Source organism: Mirounga angustirostris, unplaced genomic scaffold (assembly GCF_029215605.1).
Source record: "Mirounga angustirostris isolate CCGP_5_RB_7025 unplaced genomic scaffold, mMirAng1.0.hap1 SCAF_8, whole genome shotgun sequence".
In the NCBI taxonomy this organism is placed as follows: Eukaryota; Metazoa; Chordata; class Mammalia; order Carnivora; family Phocidae; genus Mirounga; species Mirounga angustirostris.
In genome coordinates, this window is record NW_026991716.1 from 3510644 (window position 1) to 3529300 (window position 18657).

General features: G+C 47.2%; 1 protein-coding gene across 6 annotated transcripts in view; it reads right to left on the reverse strand.

Annotated features, from left to right (window-relative positions):
• CARMIL1 (capping protein regulator and myosin 1 linker 1) overlaps positions 1-18657 on the reverse strand; it is a 307660-nt gene that overhangs the window by 12399 nt on the left and 276604 nt on the right. For all 6 annotated transcript variants that reach the window (XM_064597073.1, XM_064597072.1, XM_064597074.1 and 3 more), the window contains exons 32-35: positions 15603-15715; positions 8843-9272; positions 2327-2408; positions 1013-1225 (exon numbers count right to left, since the gene is read on the reverse strand). In XM_064597073.1, coding sequence (XP_064453143.1) covers positions 1013-1225; positions 2327-2408; positions 8843-9272; positions 15603-15715 — 838 coding nt within the window. The remainder of the gene's footprint in view (positions 1-1012; positions 1226-2326; positions 2409-8842; positions 9273-15602; positions 15716-18657) is intronic.

The window sequence follows — 18657 nt, forward strand, 5'->3', positions numbered from 1 at the left end:
CCATTCTGCTTTTGTGTATGTTTAAAAATTCTTATAATAGACCATTGGGGAAAAAAAGAAAAAAAAAAAAAAGGCCTGAGAGGGAAGGGCAGTTGCAGGAGAGAAAAAGGCAGAGTCTAATCCATTCCTAATATTTTTAAGTTTCTTCTCTTAGTAGATTTTCTATACAAGAGTCAGCAAATGTCTTCTGGAAAGAGCCAAACCGTAAATATCTCAGGTTTTGCAGGCCAAACGGCCTCTGTCATGACTCAGCTCTGTTAGCGCAAAAACAACTGGAGACAATATGGATACGGATGGCCTGGCCACGTGCCGCCAACATTTCATTTACAGAAACAGGCCCATAGTTGGCCAAGCCCTGTTCTAAACCCTAAATATTTCACAGACTATGGGGCAAAAAGAGAAGAACTTATGCTCTCCCTATTTGTGGCCCCCCGTCCTTAACGCGCGGCCTTCTGAAGGGTCTGTAGACCCCGGAGACAGTTCTCAGAAGGCTCAATGAAGCCCTGCAAATGGGCCAACACAACACAAGGCTGTCTTCTCATTTGGCCCTCTAACCTGTGGCCTGAATGCAGAGACAGTCTCTGAGTCCCTGGGCTGCGGTGTTGAATAAAGAAACTCCTCAGGGGCGCCTGGGTGGCTCAATCAGTTAAGCGTCTGCCTTTGGCTCAGGTCATGATCCCAGGGTCCTGGGATCGAGCCCTGCATCGGGCTCCCTGCTCAGCGGGGAGCCTGCTTCTCCCTCTGCCTGTGCTCCCCCTGCTTGTGCTCTCTCTCTGTCAAATAAATAAAATCTTAAAAAAAAAAAAAAAAGAAAAAAAAGAAACTCCTCAGTCTTTGTCCCTGTCGAAACTGTTGGCAGGTTTCTCTGAGCCCTCCTGCAGACCCCCTGTGCCCATGTTCACCAGCAGCTCCCGGAACCATGGATGGAGTCGCGATCCAGCTAGCCCTAGATGCCGCCTGACGGGGGGTGAGATGGGGTGAGGGGTCACCTCCTGCCCAGCAGAACCCTTACCGGGCCGTGAGGAGGTTCTCGGTTTCTGCGGGACGGTGGGCCGCGCTGCCAGGCTGGGTTTGGGGGACTGCAGGAGGGGCTTCGGGCTGGTCGGTGTGCTGGAAGAGCCCCGCGACCTGGAGCCCGCATCCACTTTGGGCTCCGCTTTGGCATTCTTTTCGGGTGTTCCCAAACCAAAGCGGCTCTCCGCAACACCTGGGTGCAGTTTAGGCACTGCAATGAAAATGGGGACAAAGAGCACACTTTACTTTAAAACTCAAAGGTTAAAGAAACGAACCCTTTGAAGCTGGGAGAGATCTGGTACAAGCCGCCATAACCATTTCTTGTCCTTTCTCATCAGAGGTGTTTCAGAACTGAAGCACGTCATTGCTCTAGCATGCCTGTAGGATCAAAACATGCTGGTGGAAGACTACACTTCTTTGTGGGAAAGCAGTGAACTCGGTGGTGCGCTTCTAATCACTCCTGACTACTCCACAGAGGACAAGCGTCAAGTTCAAGCGTGTCCGTGTCCATGCTAGTGGACGGAGAGCACGCAGGGCCGAATGCACTGGAAGCACTCAGATCTTTCTCAGACGTGGCACAAGGTGCAGGCACAGGTAAAACCAGCTGTAGGCGCCTCGTTTCTGGATAATCAGCAGCAGGTAGGGGTCTGGCTGCGGGTCCCCAGCAAGGAGAGCTACGCTGACGTCCATAACCTCCCACGTAGCGAGGACCATGAGAATGGCTTCAGGTTCAATGTCCCACCCCTGCTGGTTAAACATGAGCCACGTTCCATCCCTTACTGCATGAAGATACTCAAGCTCAACACGGGACTTTCAAAGAGCAAAGCGAGGTTTCTGACATGCAATTTGTAAGTTACTCTTCCGTTCCCATCAAACATATCTTATATTCTTTTACTACACCCGAAAAGTCAGAGGGACGATAGTGGATATTCATGCTGAAAGGAAAGAACACTCCTTCATCTCAAACAAACGGGTCACCTTCCACCTACCGTGTGCGGCTGATTTTGAACATCGGCCATGACCTCACCTCCCCCCAGTCCTCAAATGCCCACAGTTTGGGAGTTCTTCTCAAAGACATTTCTTCCCTTCGGAATTGGCAAAGGTGCCCTGTCCAGGTACACGGCTACTGGGGTGGGAGACACGGCCCAGGTGGAGCTGCAGCAGGTGGAGGGGCGTGGCCATCCAGGTGAAAGCTGACAACACGTGACACAGAGGCCCATCTCCCTTCCCATCCTAATTTTTCTTCTGTCAATCATGTGTGACTCCTGGAACCAGACGGGAAGTGCTTCTCCTTAGGGGGTGATGGTCTTACCTGCCCCACATCCGTCCAGCCGTTCTGTGCCGCCCAAGGCCAGGCTGGAGGAATCCTGAGAGATGGCCTCATTCCCGAGCTTCTGAAAAATTCAAGCACACAGCCCCGGGAAAGTGCATATTTATTTAAAATGTAAGAAAAAGAACAAAGCAGAACATAAATGACAACAAATAATGGGCTCTTTACTGCTCTCACACTGACTGTGTCCCACCTCTCTGTCTCCCTGAGCCTCCTCCTGGAACAAAGCTCCAGTGAGCAGGTTCTATTCTGCGTTCACAGTCAGGGCTGAGGTCCAGAGTGTGGCCAGTGCCTCAGAATGCTTCCCCCAGGTGACAGGTGCGTGGGCTCAGGGGAAGCCAGGGGGCTCAGGGACAATTCCTGCTTCCTGTGGGGTTTTTCTGTGGAATACCTATACAGCTCAGCAGCCCCTGATGCTCCACGCAGCAGGGACACGGACACTCTGTGAGTTGCTGGGACCCTCCCTCCAAGTTGAGCTCCCCAAATCAAATTTTAAAAGCAGTGGAAACCTTTTCAACTTCAATGTACAAGAAAGGTAAAAAGGGGCCTATAACGGACAGGGCCTTCCCTGCCACTGAGGCAGAACCACAGGACAAAGAGTCTTGTTTAGGAGGTCATGGATGAACACGCCAGAATTAATTTAAAAAACCCAAAAGTGGGCACCTGGGTGGTTCACTCGGTTAAGCATCTGCCTTCGGCTCAGGTCATGATCCCAGGGTCCTGGGATCGAGCCCCGCATTGGGCTCCCTGCTCAGCGGGAAGCCTGCTTCTCCCTCTCCGTCTGCCCTGCCCCCCCTCGTACTTTCTCGCAAAAATCAAAAATCAAAAAGAAAAAGAAAAGATGCCAAAGCTTCAAGCGAAGGGGTTTGTAACAGCAGAGGGGGGCGAGGTTAGACGTGGTTGTCTTGGGGAAGGAGTGGTAACCGGTGAAGCCAGGACTCGGGCTCTTCCTTGCGGTGCAGAAAGCCTACCTAAGAGCGAGGCATTTAGATACAAAAAGGTGCCTGAAACGAAACACCTAGGGTTTGCTTAATATGCCCTAAGCATCCTGTTGACAAAGACAATCCGCATCTACCTCCCGTCCCAAACCACAAAGCAGCTGGGCAGGGAGCCCGGGGCCTGACCTTCAGCCTGTCGCAGCCCGCGCTCTGGCAAACCTGAAAAGCACATAGCTGCTGCCACTTCCCAGCTCCCCGCTATCGGTGACACTATAGGAGGGGTTACCTGAAACTCAGGTAAGATCTGACTCGTCTACGGCATTTACCAGCCGGCCGCGGCCAGACGCTGGCCCGCAGCGCCGGCTCCCCCGCACGGCACCGGGCACCGTAGCAGGTGCCCCGGCCTCTCAGCACGACCGGGGAAGCTCCACTGGGGGAGGCTGCCGTGCAGGTGTCTGCGAAGGAATGTGCACGCAGGTTCCGCGGCCAGAATGCGCACACTGTTTGGTGTCCCCGAGGAAGAGGGATCCCAAGGAAAGGGCGTCCCGCGCCAGGGCCGCAGGTGAGCTCGGGGGAGCCCACTGGGAGGACGGGCGCGAAGTCCCCGCCTGGACCCGCAGGGGGCGCCTGCTGGCCTCCGGGAGGCGGGGCCGGGTGTCCCTGCGCTCAGACACAGGTAAGGAGGTGGCCCACTTGCACGTGGCCGGGACGAGGCTGCGGCGCGCAAGTGGAAGGGGACCCCGGCTTTCGGGCGTGAGCGCCAGGCCGGCCCCCAGAGCTGAGGCCGGCTCACACTTCGCACCCCGGCGCCTCGCTTGCCTGCGCTTCGAGTACCATCGGAGGGGGTGTGTTTTCTCCTTCCTTCCTGGCTTTCTCAGGTAGGTACCGGGGATCAGACACGCCCGGGCGGAATGCGGATGAAACACTGTGACGTCTTTGAGAGCAGGCAGCTGACGAGGTGGCCCCCCAAGAAAAGATGGGGCCCTCCGTATTCAGCACTTGTTACGCGCCTTTGTTAATAAACGAGAAGCACACGTCTTCACTTTCACGGTCCTTTTCCTTTAAATACATGTATTAAATGTGAATAGTGTAAAGAAAATTACTCAAGAGTGAAGACACCATAGATTTTACCCATAGTATACCGACCAGTGCGGCTTATGCTGCTAACTTTTGTAAAGAATATAGTCATTTTAGGGGAAAATACTCTTATACTAATTTTGTGGGGGGTTTTTTGTTTTTTCTTAACAGAGAGAGCTCGTGAGGGAGGGGAGGGGCCGCAGGGGCAGAGAGAGAATCTCAAGCAGGCTCCCCAAGGGCAGCGCAGAGCCCGACAGGGGGCTCGATCCCACAGCCCTGAGATCAGGACCTGAGCCAAAATCAAGAGTCAGATGTTTAACCGACTGAGCCACCCAGGTGTCCCTTCTTGTACATACTAAGTTTTGAAAACCTTTCCTATTTTTTACTATTCTGATAGAACACTGCTGACCGGTCTGAATTTTCAATACAGGCATACCTCATTTTATCGCACTTTGCAGATGCTGCTTTTGTTTTTACAAGTTGAGGGTTTGTGACATCACTGCGCTGAGCAAGTCTGTCAGCACCATTGTTCCCACAGCATTTGCTCACTTCATGCCCCTGTGGCACATTTTGGTAACTCTTACAATATTTCAAACTCTTTCATTATTGTTCTATTTGTTACAGTGATCTGTGATTAGTGATGTTACTATCGTAATGGTTCTGGGTGCCATGAACCGTGCCCATATAAGCCAGTGAACTTCATTGATAAATGTGGTTCATGTTCTCACTGCTCCACCAACCAGCCGTCCCTCCCCCCACCCCGCCGCCCCCCATCTCTCTCCCTCTCCTCACATCTCCTTATGCCCTGAGACACAACAATATTGAAATGGGGCCAGGTAATAACCCTACAATGGCCTCTAAGTGTTCAAGTGAGGATGAGTTACACGTCTCCCTTTAAATCAAAAGCTAAAATGATTAAGCTTCGTGAGGAAGGCATGCAGAAAGCTGAGAAAGGCTGAAAGCCAGGTCTCAAGCCAAACAGTTACCCAAGCTGTGAATGCAAAGGGGAAGTTCTTGAAGGAAATGAGAAGTGTTACTGCAGTGAACATATGAATAAGAAAGTGAAACAGCCTTATTGCGGATATGGAGACAGTCTGAGTGTCCTGGACAGAAGATCAAACCAGCCACAGCATTTCCTTAGGCCAAAGCCTCATCCAGAACAAGGCCCTAACTCTTCAATTCCATGACGGCTGAGGGAGGTGAGGAAGCTGCAGAAGTTTGAAGCTAGTGGAGCGGGGGGGGGGGGGTCATGAGGTTAAAGAAGCTTCGGAAGAGAAAAATGCAAGGTGAAGCAGCAGGTGCTAATGGAGAAGCTTCAAAAAGTTCTCCAGAAGATCTAGCTCAGAGAATGAATGAAGGTGGCTACACTAGAAAACAGATTATCAGTGTAGACGAACAGCCTTCCTTTGGAAGAAGATGCCATCTAGGACTTTCACAGCTAGAGAGGAGAATGCTTGCCTTCACAGCTTCAAAGGACAGGCTGACTCTTATTAGGGGCTAATACAGCTGCCGATTTGAAGCTGAAGCCAATGCTCAGTCCCCATTCCAAAAATCCGAGGGTCCTTAAGAATAATGCTAGATCTACTCTGCCTCTGCCCTATCAATGGATGACCAAAAAAGCCTGGATGACAGCACATCTGTTCATAACATGCTTTACTGAATATTTTAGGTCCACTATTGAGACCTACTGCTCAGAATAAAAGATTCCTTTCAAAACATTACTGCTCATGGACAACACACCTGGTCACCCAAGAGCGCGCTGTGGTTTGTTGTTTTCACGCCTACTGACACAACATCCATTCCACAGCCCATGGATCAAGGACTTATTTCAACTTTCGAGTCTTACTATGTAAGAAATACATTTTGGGGGCTAATGCTGCCATAGTATTTCTTCTGATGAATCTGGGAAAGTCAACTGAAAACCTTCTGGAAAGGATTCGACATTCTAAATGCCATTCAGAACATTCCTGATTCGTGGGAAGAGGTCAAAACATCAACATGAGCAGACTCTGGAAGAAGTTGACTCCAGCCCTCATGGAGGACTTGGAGGGGTTCAAGACTCCAGTGGAGGAAGTCCCTGCAGACGTGGTGGGAACAGCAAGAGAGCGAGAAGGGGAGCCTGAAGAGGGGACTGCATTGCTACCCTCTCATGGTCAAACCTGAACGAAGGAGGAGGGGCCTCTTACAGATGAGCGAAGCAAGTGGTTTCCTGAGATGGAATCTACTCCTGGGCGGGGGGGGGGGGGGGGGGGGGGGGGGGGGGGGGAGAGAAGATGGAGTGAAGATTATCAGAATGACAACAGAGGATTTAGATTATAACAGAAACTTAGTTGACAAAGCAGCAGCAGGGTTGACAGGATTCACTCCAATTTGAAACAAGCTCTGTTGTGGGTGAAATGCTCTAACAGCATCACGTGCTGCAGAGAAATCATTTGTGAAAGGGAGAGTCAATCAGTGCGGCAGACTTCATGGTTGTCTTATTTTAAGATACTGCCACAGCCAACCCGCCGTTAAGCAACCACCACCCTCATCGGTCAGCAGCCATCGACGAGGAGGCAAGACCCTCCACCAGCAAGCGCAGATGATCGCTATTTCTTATCGATAAAATAGTTTAAAATTGTAAGGTTTGTACATTGTTTTTTTAGACACAATGCCAGTTGCACACTTAAGAGACTAAAGTACGGTAAAGTACGGTGTAAACATGATTTTCTACGTACTGGGAAACCCCCAAACTCATCTGACTCGCTTTTATTGTGATATTTGCTTTATTGTGTTAATCTGAACTGAACCCACAACATCTCCGGGGTCCACCTGTCCTAAGGATTTTTATTATTGATGTTGTTTTAAATAGACACAAGATGGCGCTAGGAGCTCATTACTATAAGCCTTGGACAACTAAGACCTGAAACATAGGAATTTTGTCACTCCAAGCCAATTTATGTATCCAATCCAAAGCACATGGAAAAAACGCTCTAGCACTTCCCATCTTTCTACCAAAAAGCAGCTGTTCATCAGTGAAAACAGTGATAAAATAAACAGCAATAAACAGCTCGTTAGTGAAAATAGCCCATTCATTGTTGTAAGAAATTCTATAAAATGGATTGAAATTTAAACATTTCCTTGGGTTTCTGACTCACCAGTGATGTGGTCAGTGTTTATTCAGAATTCTGACCAGTGAAGGCCACATCGTGCCTGCCTTGCTGAATTAGCAGAATACAGTTATATGGTCCCCCCTCTGCACCCTCCTCAACCTTCTGTAAGGGTCAATGAGTAAGTTAGGAGAGATCTGTCACAGGGAAATTGCTGGATAACTATGGTGCTGGTGGAGGAACTATGGTGAACAGTTGTAAAGTCACATGGGATGCAGGATTTAATGAAAAAATAATCAGTTGTTAAGTCATGTAAAAAGCCCTCCACACCCTGGTCTATAATACAGTTTACTAGTAACTTTCTAAAAATCAAGGTTCATTGGGGTGAATTGTTTTATTCTGATACTTCAAAAAAGATAGGCAATTTTCCTTTCTTTGGGAAACCCAGTTATATACATGAGAAAGAGCTCAGATTCATGCACTATACCCAAAACCTGGGTTAACCTGGGTATGATGAGCTTAGTGATCACAATAAAGCTATAATCTTTCAAGTAGCTGTAGAAGAAAGGGGAGATAATGGAAGAAAAAACCACAATGTCTACTTTAAAAGATGTTCGAAGGATAAATGATATATTAAGTCAGATTTTGGGGGACTTGGCAATTTTGAAACGATCAACTTTTTCTTCATAGCAATCCACAACATATCTCAATGACCAAGTATTCAGTTAATTCTAACAGAATACCTTGACCCTCTTTCCTTTTGACTTTCAAATCTGGAATATAGTAAGGAATTTTTAGGTTTGGAAAAGGGAATTATGAAAAAACTGAAAAGCAGATCTACTTTCATATAATTAGAATCTGGTTTCAGTATTTTTTAAGATTTTATTTTATTTTTATTTTTAAGTAAAAATAAAACCTGACACAAGGCTTGAATTCACAACCCTGAGATCAAGAGTCGCACGCCCTACTGACTGAGCCGGCCAGGCACCCCCATGGCTTCAGTATTTTTATTAGCCTCTGTCAGTTCTATTTCTGGTCACGCTCAGGTCTCATTTTGGATTCAACAGACTGGTCCTCTCCCCAGCTCTGAGCATCTCCCTGCATTCCCAGGCTCCTGACTTGCACAGAAAGCACCTCGGCAGGTGGGGAAAGGCCAGCAGAGTCTCAGCCAACAACTTACCTTCAAACACTGTGGCTCCGAAAAGCGGGCCCTCGTGCCAGAGGGAAAACATGGCCCTGCCCTTGTTGTCTGTGCTCTGGGTTCTTTCGGAAAAAGGCTTTTGGATTTGGATTTTTACTTCATCAAACAGGCTGGCTCTGTACCTCTCTCGCCCATAAAAACCGAGAGGGGGCAAATCACACAGACAACCGAGTCAGAAGGGACCCACCCTCACCTTCTGCGCACAGGCCGCTCTCCTCTCCTGCTTGGCCTTCATCTCTGCCAGCAGACCGCTGCCCATCACCTGGACACCGTACCTCCGCCCGCCCTGCGGGCTCCTCTTGCTGTCACTCCGCTCCACCTTGCCCACGTCCTCCCCTTGACCTTCCTCAAGGGAGTCGGGGGTTTTTATCTCCTCTGTCCGCTCCGAACTGCCATTGTGCTCCGCGGGCTTCGCATCCTTCCTGGGGGTGTCCGTGGCTGGACTTCTGACGGCCCCCTTTGGCGAGGACGGTTCATCCGTCGTCAAGACCACAGGTGGCCGCTCAGATTTGGACCGGGATTTGATTAAATTGAGAAAGCCGCTTTTCCGAGAATCTCGCTTTTTCTTTTCATCTCCTCCTTCGCTAAGCTCGTGGGACTCTGAGCCTCTTGCTGATGATCTCCTGGGATTCAAAAGAACAAATACCGTGGGTTTTGCTGTAATTAAAGCTCCAGCCAGAATCAATCAAAATACAAATACGGAGATTGCTGCTTCTCTAGCAGCCATTCCAAAGCAGTTAAAAAATTTGAGTCTTTGCCCTTGGTAAATAGAAAGGTGGAATGTTATCATAGTCACAGGTCAGGAGAGGGAGGTACCACCAGTTAAGAATGAAAACCTGAAGGGGTAGGTGTTTCTGTATCTAAATGCTCTGGTCAATGGCCTCTCCACTTGTAAGAACTTCCAGCAAAGCTGGCTTCTCAAAGACACAGGTGGGGGATGGCCTTATTTAATCTGACTGGCATTAGAAAGGGCCAGATTTCCCCCACGGCCACCTAAAATCCTTGCATAATCACTAGATCACATCTGAAATCCCACCGTTAGCACTCAACTCAAACAAAGATGTGGGTTCTTGCTTAAATGTAATACCACTAAAAGGCAACAAGGACAGTGAGCTTTGGTAGAGAGTTGTACAAAAGAGAATGTTCAGGAATGAAAGACAATATTCAGGAACAGGGAAATGGGTAGGGGAAAAAGCAAGTCCAAGGGGCCGATGGGAGGTCTCCCTGGTGCCTTTCACTTAAGAGATGGCAGACGCAGACCCCATTAGCTCCTCTGAGTCCCCCGTGAAACCACGGCCAAAGGTGTAAAGAAAAAAATAAAGGGAAAAGCCCCAGAGTGGAAGAAAGACAAAACAACACAGTCTGGAAGCCAAGACAATTGTGAGTGAAAACGGACTCAACAGACATAGAAAGCTGCTCCCTGAAGCGCTGGTGGGGGAGACAAGAGGCGGTGGGTTTGCCCGGGGCTCCAGGCACCTCTGGAAACAGAAGTGAAGGGGGGCTCTAGAGAGGGAGAGAGCCAGAAGCCCATTCACCAAACCGTCAAATCCTTTCCCCAAACCAGAGACCAAAACTGCCCCTTTGCGCCCAAGTTTACCCGCCGGGGAGGGTGAGGGGCAGCAGACCATGGCACCCCAAAATATACCTCTTTGGCACAAGGATTATTTTAGACTGATTAAGAAATAGCAGATGCTAACTGAACATAATAAAAATAAATAAATACATAATAAAATAAATAAAATAGGAATGACTTAAAAAAATAAATAAAATAAAAATCAAGGTTAAGCTCAAGAAGAGCAAAAATAAAAAAATAAAAAGAAATAGTAGATGCCGGAGAAGCTCTGAGAACTGAGAAGTTGCCCTCTGGGAAGAGCCGTTTATAAGAGAAATCTCCATTTATAAGTGTGTTCCTCTCAGTAGCAGGAAGAGAAGGAGGAGAACTAAATCTCTAGAAACTTATCAATGGAGAAGGTATGGACTTAAATCTGTGTAACACCCTTACCCTGTTTAGAGACCTTTTCCTGGTAACCTCCCCACACTTATCCTACACCCTTCCTGCCCCCCATCCCAACATCTGTCTTTTGTTTTTAGCTGAAAATGGCATTTAAGGTGGTGGCTTGAGCCATTCTGGGAAGCTACTCAGTTTTTCTGAGTCTCTCCCATGTATATAGGAAGCATCCTTGTTCTTGAACTTCTGTTTTTCTCCTGTTAATCTGTCTTTCATTACAGGAGTACCTCAGCCAGGAACCTAGAAGGGTAGAGAGAAAATTATTTTTCCTCCCCTACAATCACAGGAAAGCCTGCATATTGGAACAGTGATACTCACAAGCTCTTTCTCTCATTCTGGATCCTAGAATAGGGCAGCCAGGTTTATGCCCTCCAGGCAGGAGATCAAATTTCTCAACAAGCTCAAGAGAAAAGACCCAAAGACTCAGATAGTCAGGGAGACCCTCGCCCAACAAAATGATCCAAGAAGGGTACCCTACATTGAAGTCTACCATTCAACAGGCTCTACTTGTTGCCAGGTGAACTGGGGAGACCCTGGGCCCTTGACCCAGCCTGTCCCAAAGATGTCCTGGAATGCTCTTGGTCTCATCAGGAGGAAGAACTGAAGGACAGACACACAACACACTGGATAAGCAACATAAGCAGAAAGTTTATTAAACCGAAAGTACACTCTCGAGGGGAACCTGGCTGGCTCAATGGGTGCAGCAAGCAACTGTTGATCTTGGGGTTATGAGTTCAAGCCCCATATTGGGTGGAGAGATTACTTAAAAATAAAATCTTTAAAAAAACAAAACAAAACAAAAAATAAATTATACTCTCGAGATGTGAGTATAAGCTTAAGAGACAGCGAGCTGTGTGCGGGGGTTTGGGGTTCTACCTTTTATGCGCAGTTAACAAGAGAGTATAATATTCATTATTTGGTGTGGGGAAGCAGGGTTTCCGCTTTTTCTTCCTCACTTGCTCAGGCCTTTCCTGTCACCCCACAATCTTGGGCCTGTCTGGTGGGATCCGGCCTCTCGTGGATGCTGCCAGGACAGGCCTCTGACCTTCCCCGCAGCTGGCCACGGCCACCTCCTTGCTGGCCTCCAGGCATCCCGTTAGAGCCTCACTGCCTCTAAGACACCAACTTCCAAGCTCACTAGTGTCTTATTTCATTTCAAATGAAGGAGCAAAAAACTGTTGCACCATCAAACAAGCATAATAGGAAAATGTGATAGCAGGAGGTAAAACTCAAGGTTGGAAGATATAGCTGAGGAAATCTGCCAGATGACAAGGAATAGGGTAACAGAAAGAATGAGAAAATGAGAGAGAAAGATAGAAACAAAACAAAATAAAAACTAGGGATTCATAGAGAAAACACATAATTTGAATAATGGATGTTTTAGAGAAAGAGTACAGAGAAAAAGGAAGAGAAGAAATTATGAAAAAAATAATTCCGGAAAAATCCCAGAACCAAAGCACATGAATTTTCAGATTGAAATGGCTCATTAGTGCCTAGCAAAGGGGTTCAAACAAAAAAACAAAACAAAACAAAGCAAACCCACCCAGAGCCAATCATCATAAATTTCTGGGAACAAAGAGAAAAATCCCAAACACTTTCCAGAAAAAGAGTAAAAACAAAAACAAGTAACAAAGGATCAGGGCAGGCTCATGACAACATTGCATTTGTACGGGCCAAGGCCAGGCTGCCTCAAGATGGGCTGCTTTGGCATGAAGATTATTTTGAGTGAACAAGTCATCAAAACCCAGCCAATTCAGGAAAAAGCTCCTCACATCCCCCCTCGACTGCCTAAAAGAATTTAGATAGAGGAGCTCCTCCAGGAAGAGAGCTGTGGGCACCGAGAACTACATTACGCTACGAACCAGGAGCGCTAGGTGGTGCAGAACCTAGCAAGGCCTGTCGGACCAGGCCTCTATGTCCCCTTGTCTGAGTGGCTCAGCAGACACTTGTGAAGCAAACATTTACTCTTCCTGAGAACTGCATTCCTTCCCATTGAAGTCCCGACCCCTGTCGCCATCTCCTTAGTCCAAAATGACATACGTGCCTCATTTTGCCGGACTGACTTTGGAATTTCCCCTCTGTGTGGCTTCCCTATACATACACTATTATATTTGATTCTCTCCTGTTAATCTTTCTCATGTCAATTTGATTCTTAGTCCAGCTAGAAGGATCTTGAAGGGGACAGGGTATTCTCGCTCCCCGACAGACAGATTCTTATAGCAACACTAGAAGCTAGAAGGGAATGGGACCAGGTTTTGAAAATTCTAAAGTAAGATGGATTCAATCGAGAATTCTATACGTAGTTACACTGTTAATCAAAACAAAAGATCTACAAGTCTCAGATGCTCCCCTCCCAAGCGGCCCTTCTCAGGATGCAACCGGAGGAGGTCGTTCACCAAAACAAGGGAGTCAAAGGAGGAAGGAGAAAACACAGGCCAAAGGAAACAGGAAAAGGACACAGGCATGTGGCCAAGGGAAGCCCCCAGTAGAAAGAGACGGGAGGTGGCGGGGGTGACGGCAGGGAAATGGGCCCAGATGCCACACGCAGTCAGTCAGGCAGCAGCGAAGGATAGGTCTGTCTGTCGCAGGAGATGACACGGAGGATACGTGAACAAATGTGGAGGAGATTTATGCCTTTCTTGGAGAGGTATGGGATATGGCAGGGACAGGAATACGGAAAAGTCAGCAAATGGGAAGGGGATGATTATTAACTGCAGGGAACCTAAGAGGCTGTAAAGGAGAGCAAACCCAAAGATGGTGTAACTCAGTCATGAATATTCACATGGAAGAGAGAGAGAGAGAGAGTGTGGTGGGCAGTAGGGTCACAATGTATCAGAGCTAAATTATCATCCTCTACAGTGAGGAGCTAACAGTCATGCTTGCTATCTAAATCTGAAAAACAGGAAATAGCAAAAAATGTTATTAAAGAATATGGAAGCATAAATAAAAAATAAATAGCTAAAGGCATAGGAATTAATTGCCTCTGGGGAATAGGGAGTGGGGAAAGAAACAATAGTTTGCTTTTTGGGTTTTTTGGTAAGAGCCTTGTAGAACATCTGGTGTTTTAAACTAGGAGCATTTATAACTTTGATTTGCAAATGTTCTTCATACAACTGGCAGATTTTACCCGTGCCTAGCCCTTTACACATCAAACTGACAGTCTGTTTTTATATAACAAAAAAGAAATGAAAAAAAAAAAATCAAAACTTCTAGTAGATTCCATCATTATTTGATGAAAATTGATTTCTAGTTCTATTATTTGTGCACTGAAACATACTCCCAGAGCAGTATCTTTGTAGAAAGTGGATTTTATACCTTCTAAAACTCGCCTAACTTTCCTCCAGAGCCCGTCACAGAAGAAGGCATCATAAGGATGCAGGAAATCACACGGGGGCAGACCAAGCATGCATACACCTTCCACTAACAACATACCAACTTCTGAAATTTAGGAGGAGGTGAGCCCCCAGTGGTGTCTGTAGTTTGTGGGGATACAGGGCAAGACCGTCTAAATTCATTCAACCAACTGTGACTGAAGACAGACTATATATTACAGGCCTGTGTCAGACACTCAAGTTATAATGAACAGTAAGACCTGGGGGATGCTTCTGAAGAACAAACAAGCATTCTCTGGGGACAAATGACTTGCGAGCACAACATTAAAAGGGGACATTGCCATTTCGTTCTGTTTATGTTTGCATATCGGGACTGCCTGAATCTTTTACACTGAGAGTACATCCGTCCATTCCCCACACCGTAAAAAAATTTAAAACAGAAGAAATGCTCAGAGGATTATGTGTGCCCTAACAGATGCATGCAGAGGATGAAAAAAAAAAAACAACAACTTTGAGTCAGCAGCAGAGAAAGAGCAATTAATCTGGGGGGTGGGGACAGAGCAGTCCTGAGACAGCTTCAGAGAATAAATGACATTGAGGTTTGTTCTTGAAGAATGGGAGCATGGAATCTTTCCTCGGATGCCAAGCTTCAAGGCCAGTGTCAAAGAAGACAAATAATTGGGTCCTGAAGCTTCTAACGTGCGGTGAGTTATACTGGTATGGATATAAAAACTTCACTTATTTCCACCTCACCATCCTGCTGAGGCAAGATAAGGCCCATCAATCTATGGAATGGACCAGTTTCTTCCCTACGTGTGCTGGCCTGTCCACCCTCCCACCCTCGGCTTATCGCTATGGTTTCAGTTCATTCCTGAATTTGCTATCCCCAGGTGAAGAATACTTCAGACACAAATCCACGTTCAGAGTGTATTTGGGGATAGATCTGCCTTTTGGTTGGGGATTAAATAACTCGGTACAAATCCTGCTTAATGCTGGAAGTGTTCCAGGTTAAACAGCTGTCAAAAGAAGTTCATAAAAGGGCTGTCTTTTAAGGAAATACCACTTACGAATAAGAAAATAAGACAACTTCATGTTGACACTGTCTGTTGAAGCCGTGACATTTTAGCAGTGATACAGCCCTCCCCACCCCCCCCACCCACCACCAAATTCTGAGTGAGGAGAATCTAGAAATAAGTAATGTCAGCTCTCAAAGTTCACCACTCTGGAATAGAGTCATCCAGGTGCCGGTGGTAAAGCCCTAAAAAAATACCTGGGTGTGTTCTATTTTAGAACGGCACAATGGTTCTCAAACTTGAGCATGCCTCAGTTTACCCTGGAAGGCTTATTAAAGTACAGACTGCTGGGCCCCACATCCCGTTTCTGATTCGGTGTGTCTGGGGTAGCGGCTTGAGAATCTGCATTTCTAGTAAGTTCCCAGTTGACAAGTGAGATCGCTGGCCTGGAGATCACATTTTGCTAACCATCAGAATAGTCAATCCTACGTAATACATACAAAATAAGATAAACAAGCCCTGGCAGGGTAAGTTTCATGGCAACTTCGTAATTTAAATGTGCATGAAGCAGTACTATTAGCAGAATGGCTCTGAACTCACTTGGAATCCATTTTGGTCACCTTCTTGGTGAAAAATTCATCCACACCTTCGTCCACTCTCCCCATGAGGCCGTTCTGCTCACCGTCGTGGGGGACGACGCTAGCGGCGCAGACCTGCAAGTCAAACACGGGGAAGGGTAACTCGGGCGGCATCATCCGGCAAACATCACGACCCGGTCCACGCTCGGTGATAAGGGCCACGGGAAGGACACGACCGGCTAACTGGGGGCCCCTGCGGTCTGCAGGAATGGGAGCCCCGCGTAGGACTGCGCCAGGCGCAGAAACAAAGGCGAGGCATGCACTACACACGCACAGCCTAGCGGCAGCTCCGTGCGACCCACTGCCCCGAACAGCTCGCCCTACCAGGCTGCGCGGAGCCCCTCGAGGTGCAGCCTGGAATTGCAGGTGATGGTAAGGGAAGAGAGTGTGCGTGGGAAAACGAAACACGGGCTAGGTTCTGAGACTGGAGAGCGTTCCGGTGGCCAGGGGCCAGTGGTGTGTGGGTGGGATTAAGTGCTGGGTACAGACCCTGACAGATCCTAACAGGGGCCTCTGCAACCAAACCCCCTCCCCCACTTCCTTCCTTTCTGGCGGGAAGAATCCTGATTTCAAGGTGTGAATACTTACTTCTACAAGCCAAATACCGTAATTCTCTCTCTTTGCCCATGATTGGTAGGTATGGCGTATGATAGAATTGTGGTCAGTGAGATATAAGGGAGATCGGCTAGGGGCTCATTAGCAGGTTTTCCGCAGAGGAAGGAATGTAGTTTTCCTGCATGGTTATATGGGGGAGGATGTGATGGTGGAGCCAAAGCACCCACGTGGGGTTCAAGAGAGGACAAGCCTGAGGGCAAAAGCCAACATGTGCTGGATGACAGAGCAGAAGGGCAGAAAACACCTGGGTGCTTGTGCTTTGCTGCTGAATAAACCAGTCCTTGATCCTGAGACTTCTGGGAGTCAAGAAAAATCAGTGTTTCTCACTATTTAAGTCATGTTTAGTTGTGTATCTCTCGTTATCTCTAGCTGAACGAATACTTCCCAACTAATAACACAAGGACCTATGGTGAATAGCCTCAAATCTTATGCTGAAGAGTGTGGAATTTACTTTGTGGGTGATAGGGAGCCCACAAAAGAGGGGCATGGCCCACCCTGAATTTTGTTCAGATAATTCTAGGGCAGCATGAAGGACATATTGGAGACGCCAGGGAATGTATGTAGGGGAATCTGTTCAGGAACACAAAAGAAAGATTCCTGGAATAGTCTAGTCTAATCTGGAGGAGACAAGGAGCAAATTAAGGGCTGGAGAAGTGAGAATACAAAGAATTGAGGTGCCTCCGATGAGGTCGAAGTTTCTAGGCTGGGAGAATGGGAAGCATGGTTCTAGGGAACACAGTTCAAAGACCAGATTTGGGGAAAGCAATGATGAGTCCAATTTCTGACGAGCATTTGAAGTGCTGTGGGAAACCCAGGGTCAGGCATCCAGCAGACACTTGAAAGCTTGGGTCTTAGGAGAGAAGCTATAAGGAAATCATTTACCAAGTTAGCATTTCTTTTTGAATGGACAACTCACAGTGAGCTCAGCCACATGTCTGATTTGTGTCTGCAATGGTGTATTAATATTTCACACCAATAGGTTGTGGGCCCTTGAGAAAGAGTGCGTATTTTGCCCATTCCTTTGGGCACAAGGACAAATTCTCCTGTGGTTGAGATATCTGGTCTGAATGTCCTGCCACAGAGTGGTGGGGAAGGGGCTTTCTGTAATTTTGATCTGCAAGTGTCAAGTTGCCTCCGGGGGAATTTGGCTCATGTCCATGTCTGCATATGCACTGCTTAAAGAAAAAGCCAATCATGTGCTTTAAGCAATCATCCACTTCACTCACTGGGAGATCTCCATTATGAAAATGAGCTGTGTGTCTGAGTTCATGTTTGTGAAATACTGAAAAGTGAGCAGGTAACAGGTCACAGACAAAAGAACTCCTATGAAATGTGAATAATAACAATTATACCTCTCATCTGAATGGTGCTATATATTAAAGCAAGGCTTTCCTATGCATTATAATAGAGCAGAGAATCAGCAAAGTTCTATAACTCAATTAGGGAGAGAAAGCAGCTCTCGGATTCACTTTTATCACAGAAGATAAAAGTAGCACAGAAGTTGCCTGTGTTAGCATGTTAATAGAGACCGGGATCTCCACGGTAATAACGGCTCCCTGTGTGTGCTGAATGCTTGATCGTTTGTAACAAGTGTCTTGCACTTGATTCCATGTTCACATCTACTCTGCACTGAAAAGGAAAGATAGTTTTATCTTAGTCTTTGGTTAGTCACAGATCAAACTGTGGCTCAGAGAGTGACAGGTACCCACACAGCTCCCCTGACTGATGGATGAGAAGGATTATGAGCCCAGGACATCTGGTTCTAACACGGGGCTTCCTTCCAGCGGACCCATGCTTCCCCTCAGAGGTTCCCTCTCAAATTCTCTTTCCCATTTTGAGAAAAAAAAAATTACTTTTTACTAGCATAAATTTCTCCTTTACACCCTTTCCTTTCTTCTTGCTTTGAAATGGAATGCAGAGCGAGCACAAAAAGTTCTCAGGGCTCAGGGAGAACATCAATGGGTTTCAGAGATGGAAGCAGACAGGGCTCCACACAGCAAGCAGTCTGCTTTCATGCAGGACGGGCCAGCTTTCAGGGCTGGATGGACCTTGAGGTAGATCCCCCAGTCCAACCCTGTCATTTTAGAGATGAAGACACTGAGAGCAGAGAGGTTACAGGAAGTCCAGAGTCGCTGGGAGATCCTCAGTGAGATGTGGTTTAAAATGCATCTGTTGGACTAAGAAGCGGCTTGTACGAAGAGCAGCAGAAATATCGAACACAAGAAGGAAACACAGTTTGTCTGAACAGTTCAAGGCTAAACACACATGCTGTTTTAGGTCAGTTGCTAGCAAATGGAAAGGAAGGGACATAGAGACATCAGAAGTTGCCCAAATCCCATTTGACTTTGGTCTTTCTGTCAAGGAGCATAAATTTCAGACTAAAAAGTGTAGCGTCGTTACTG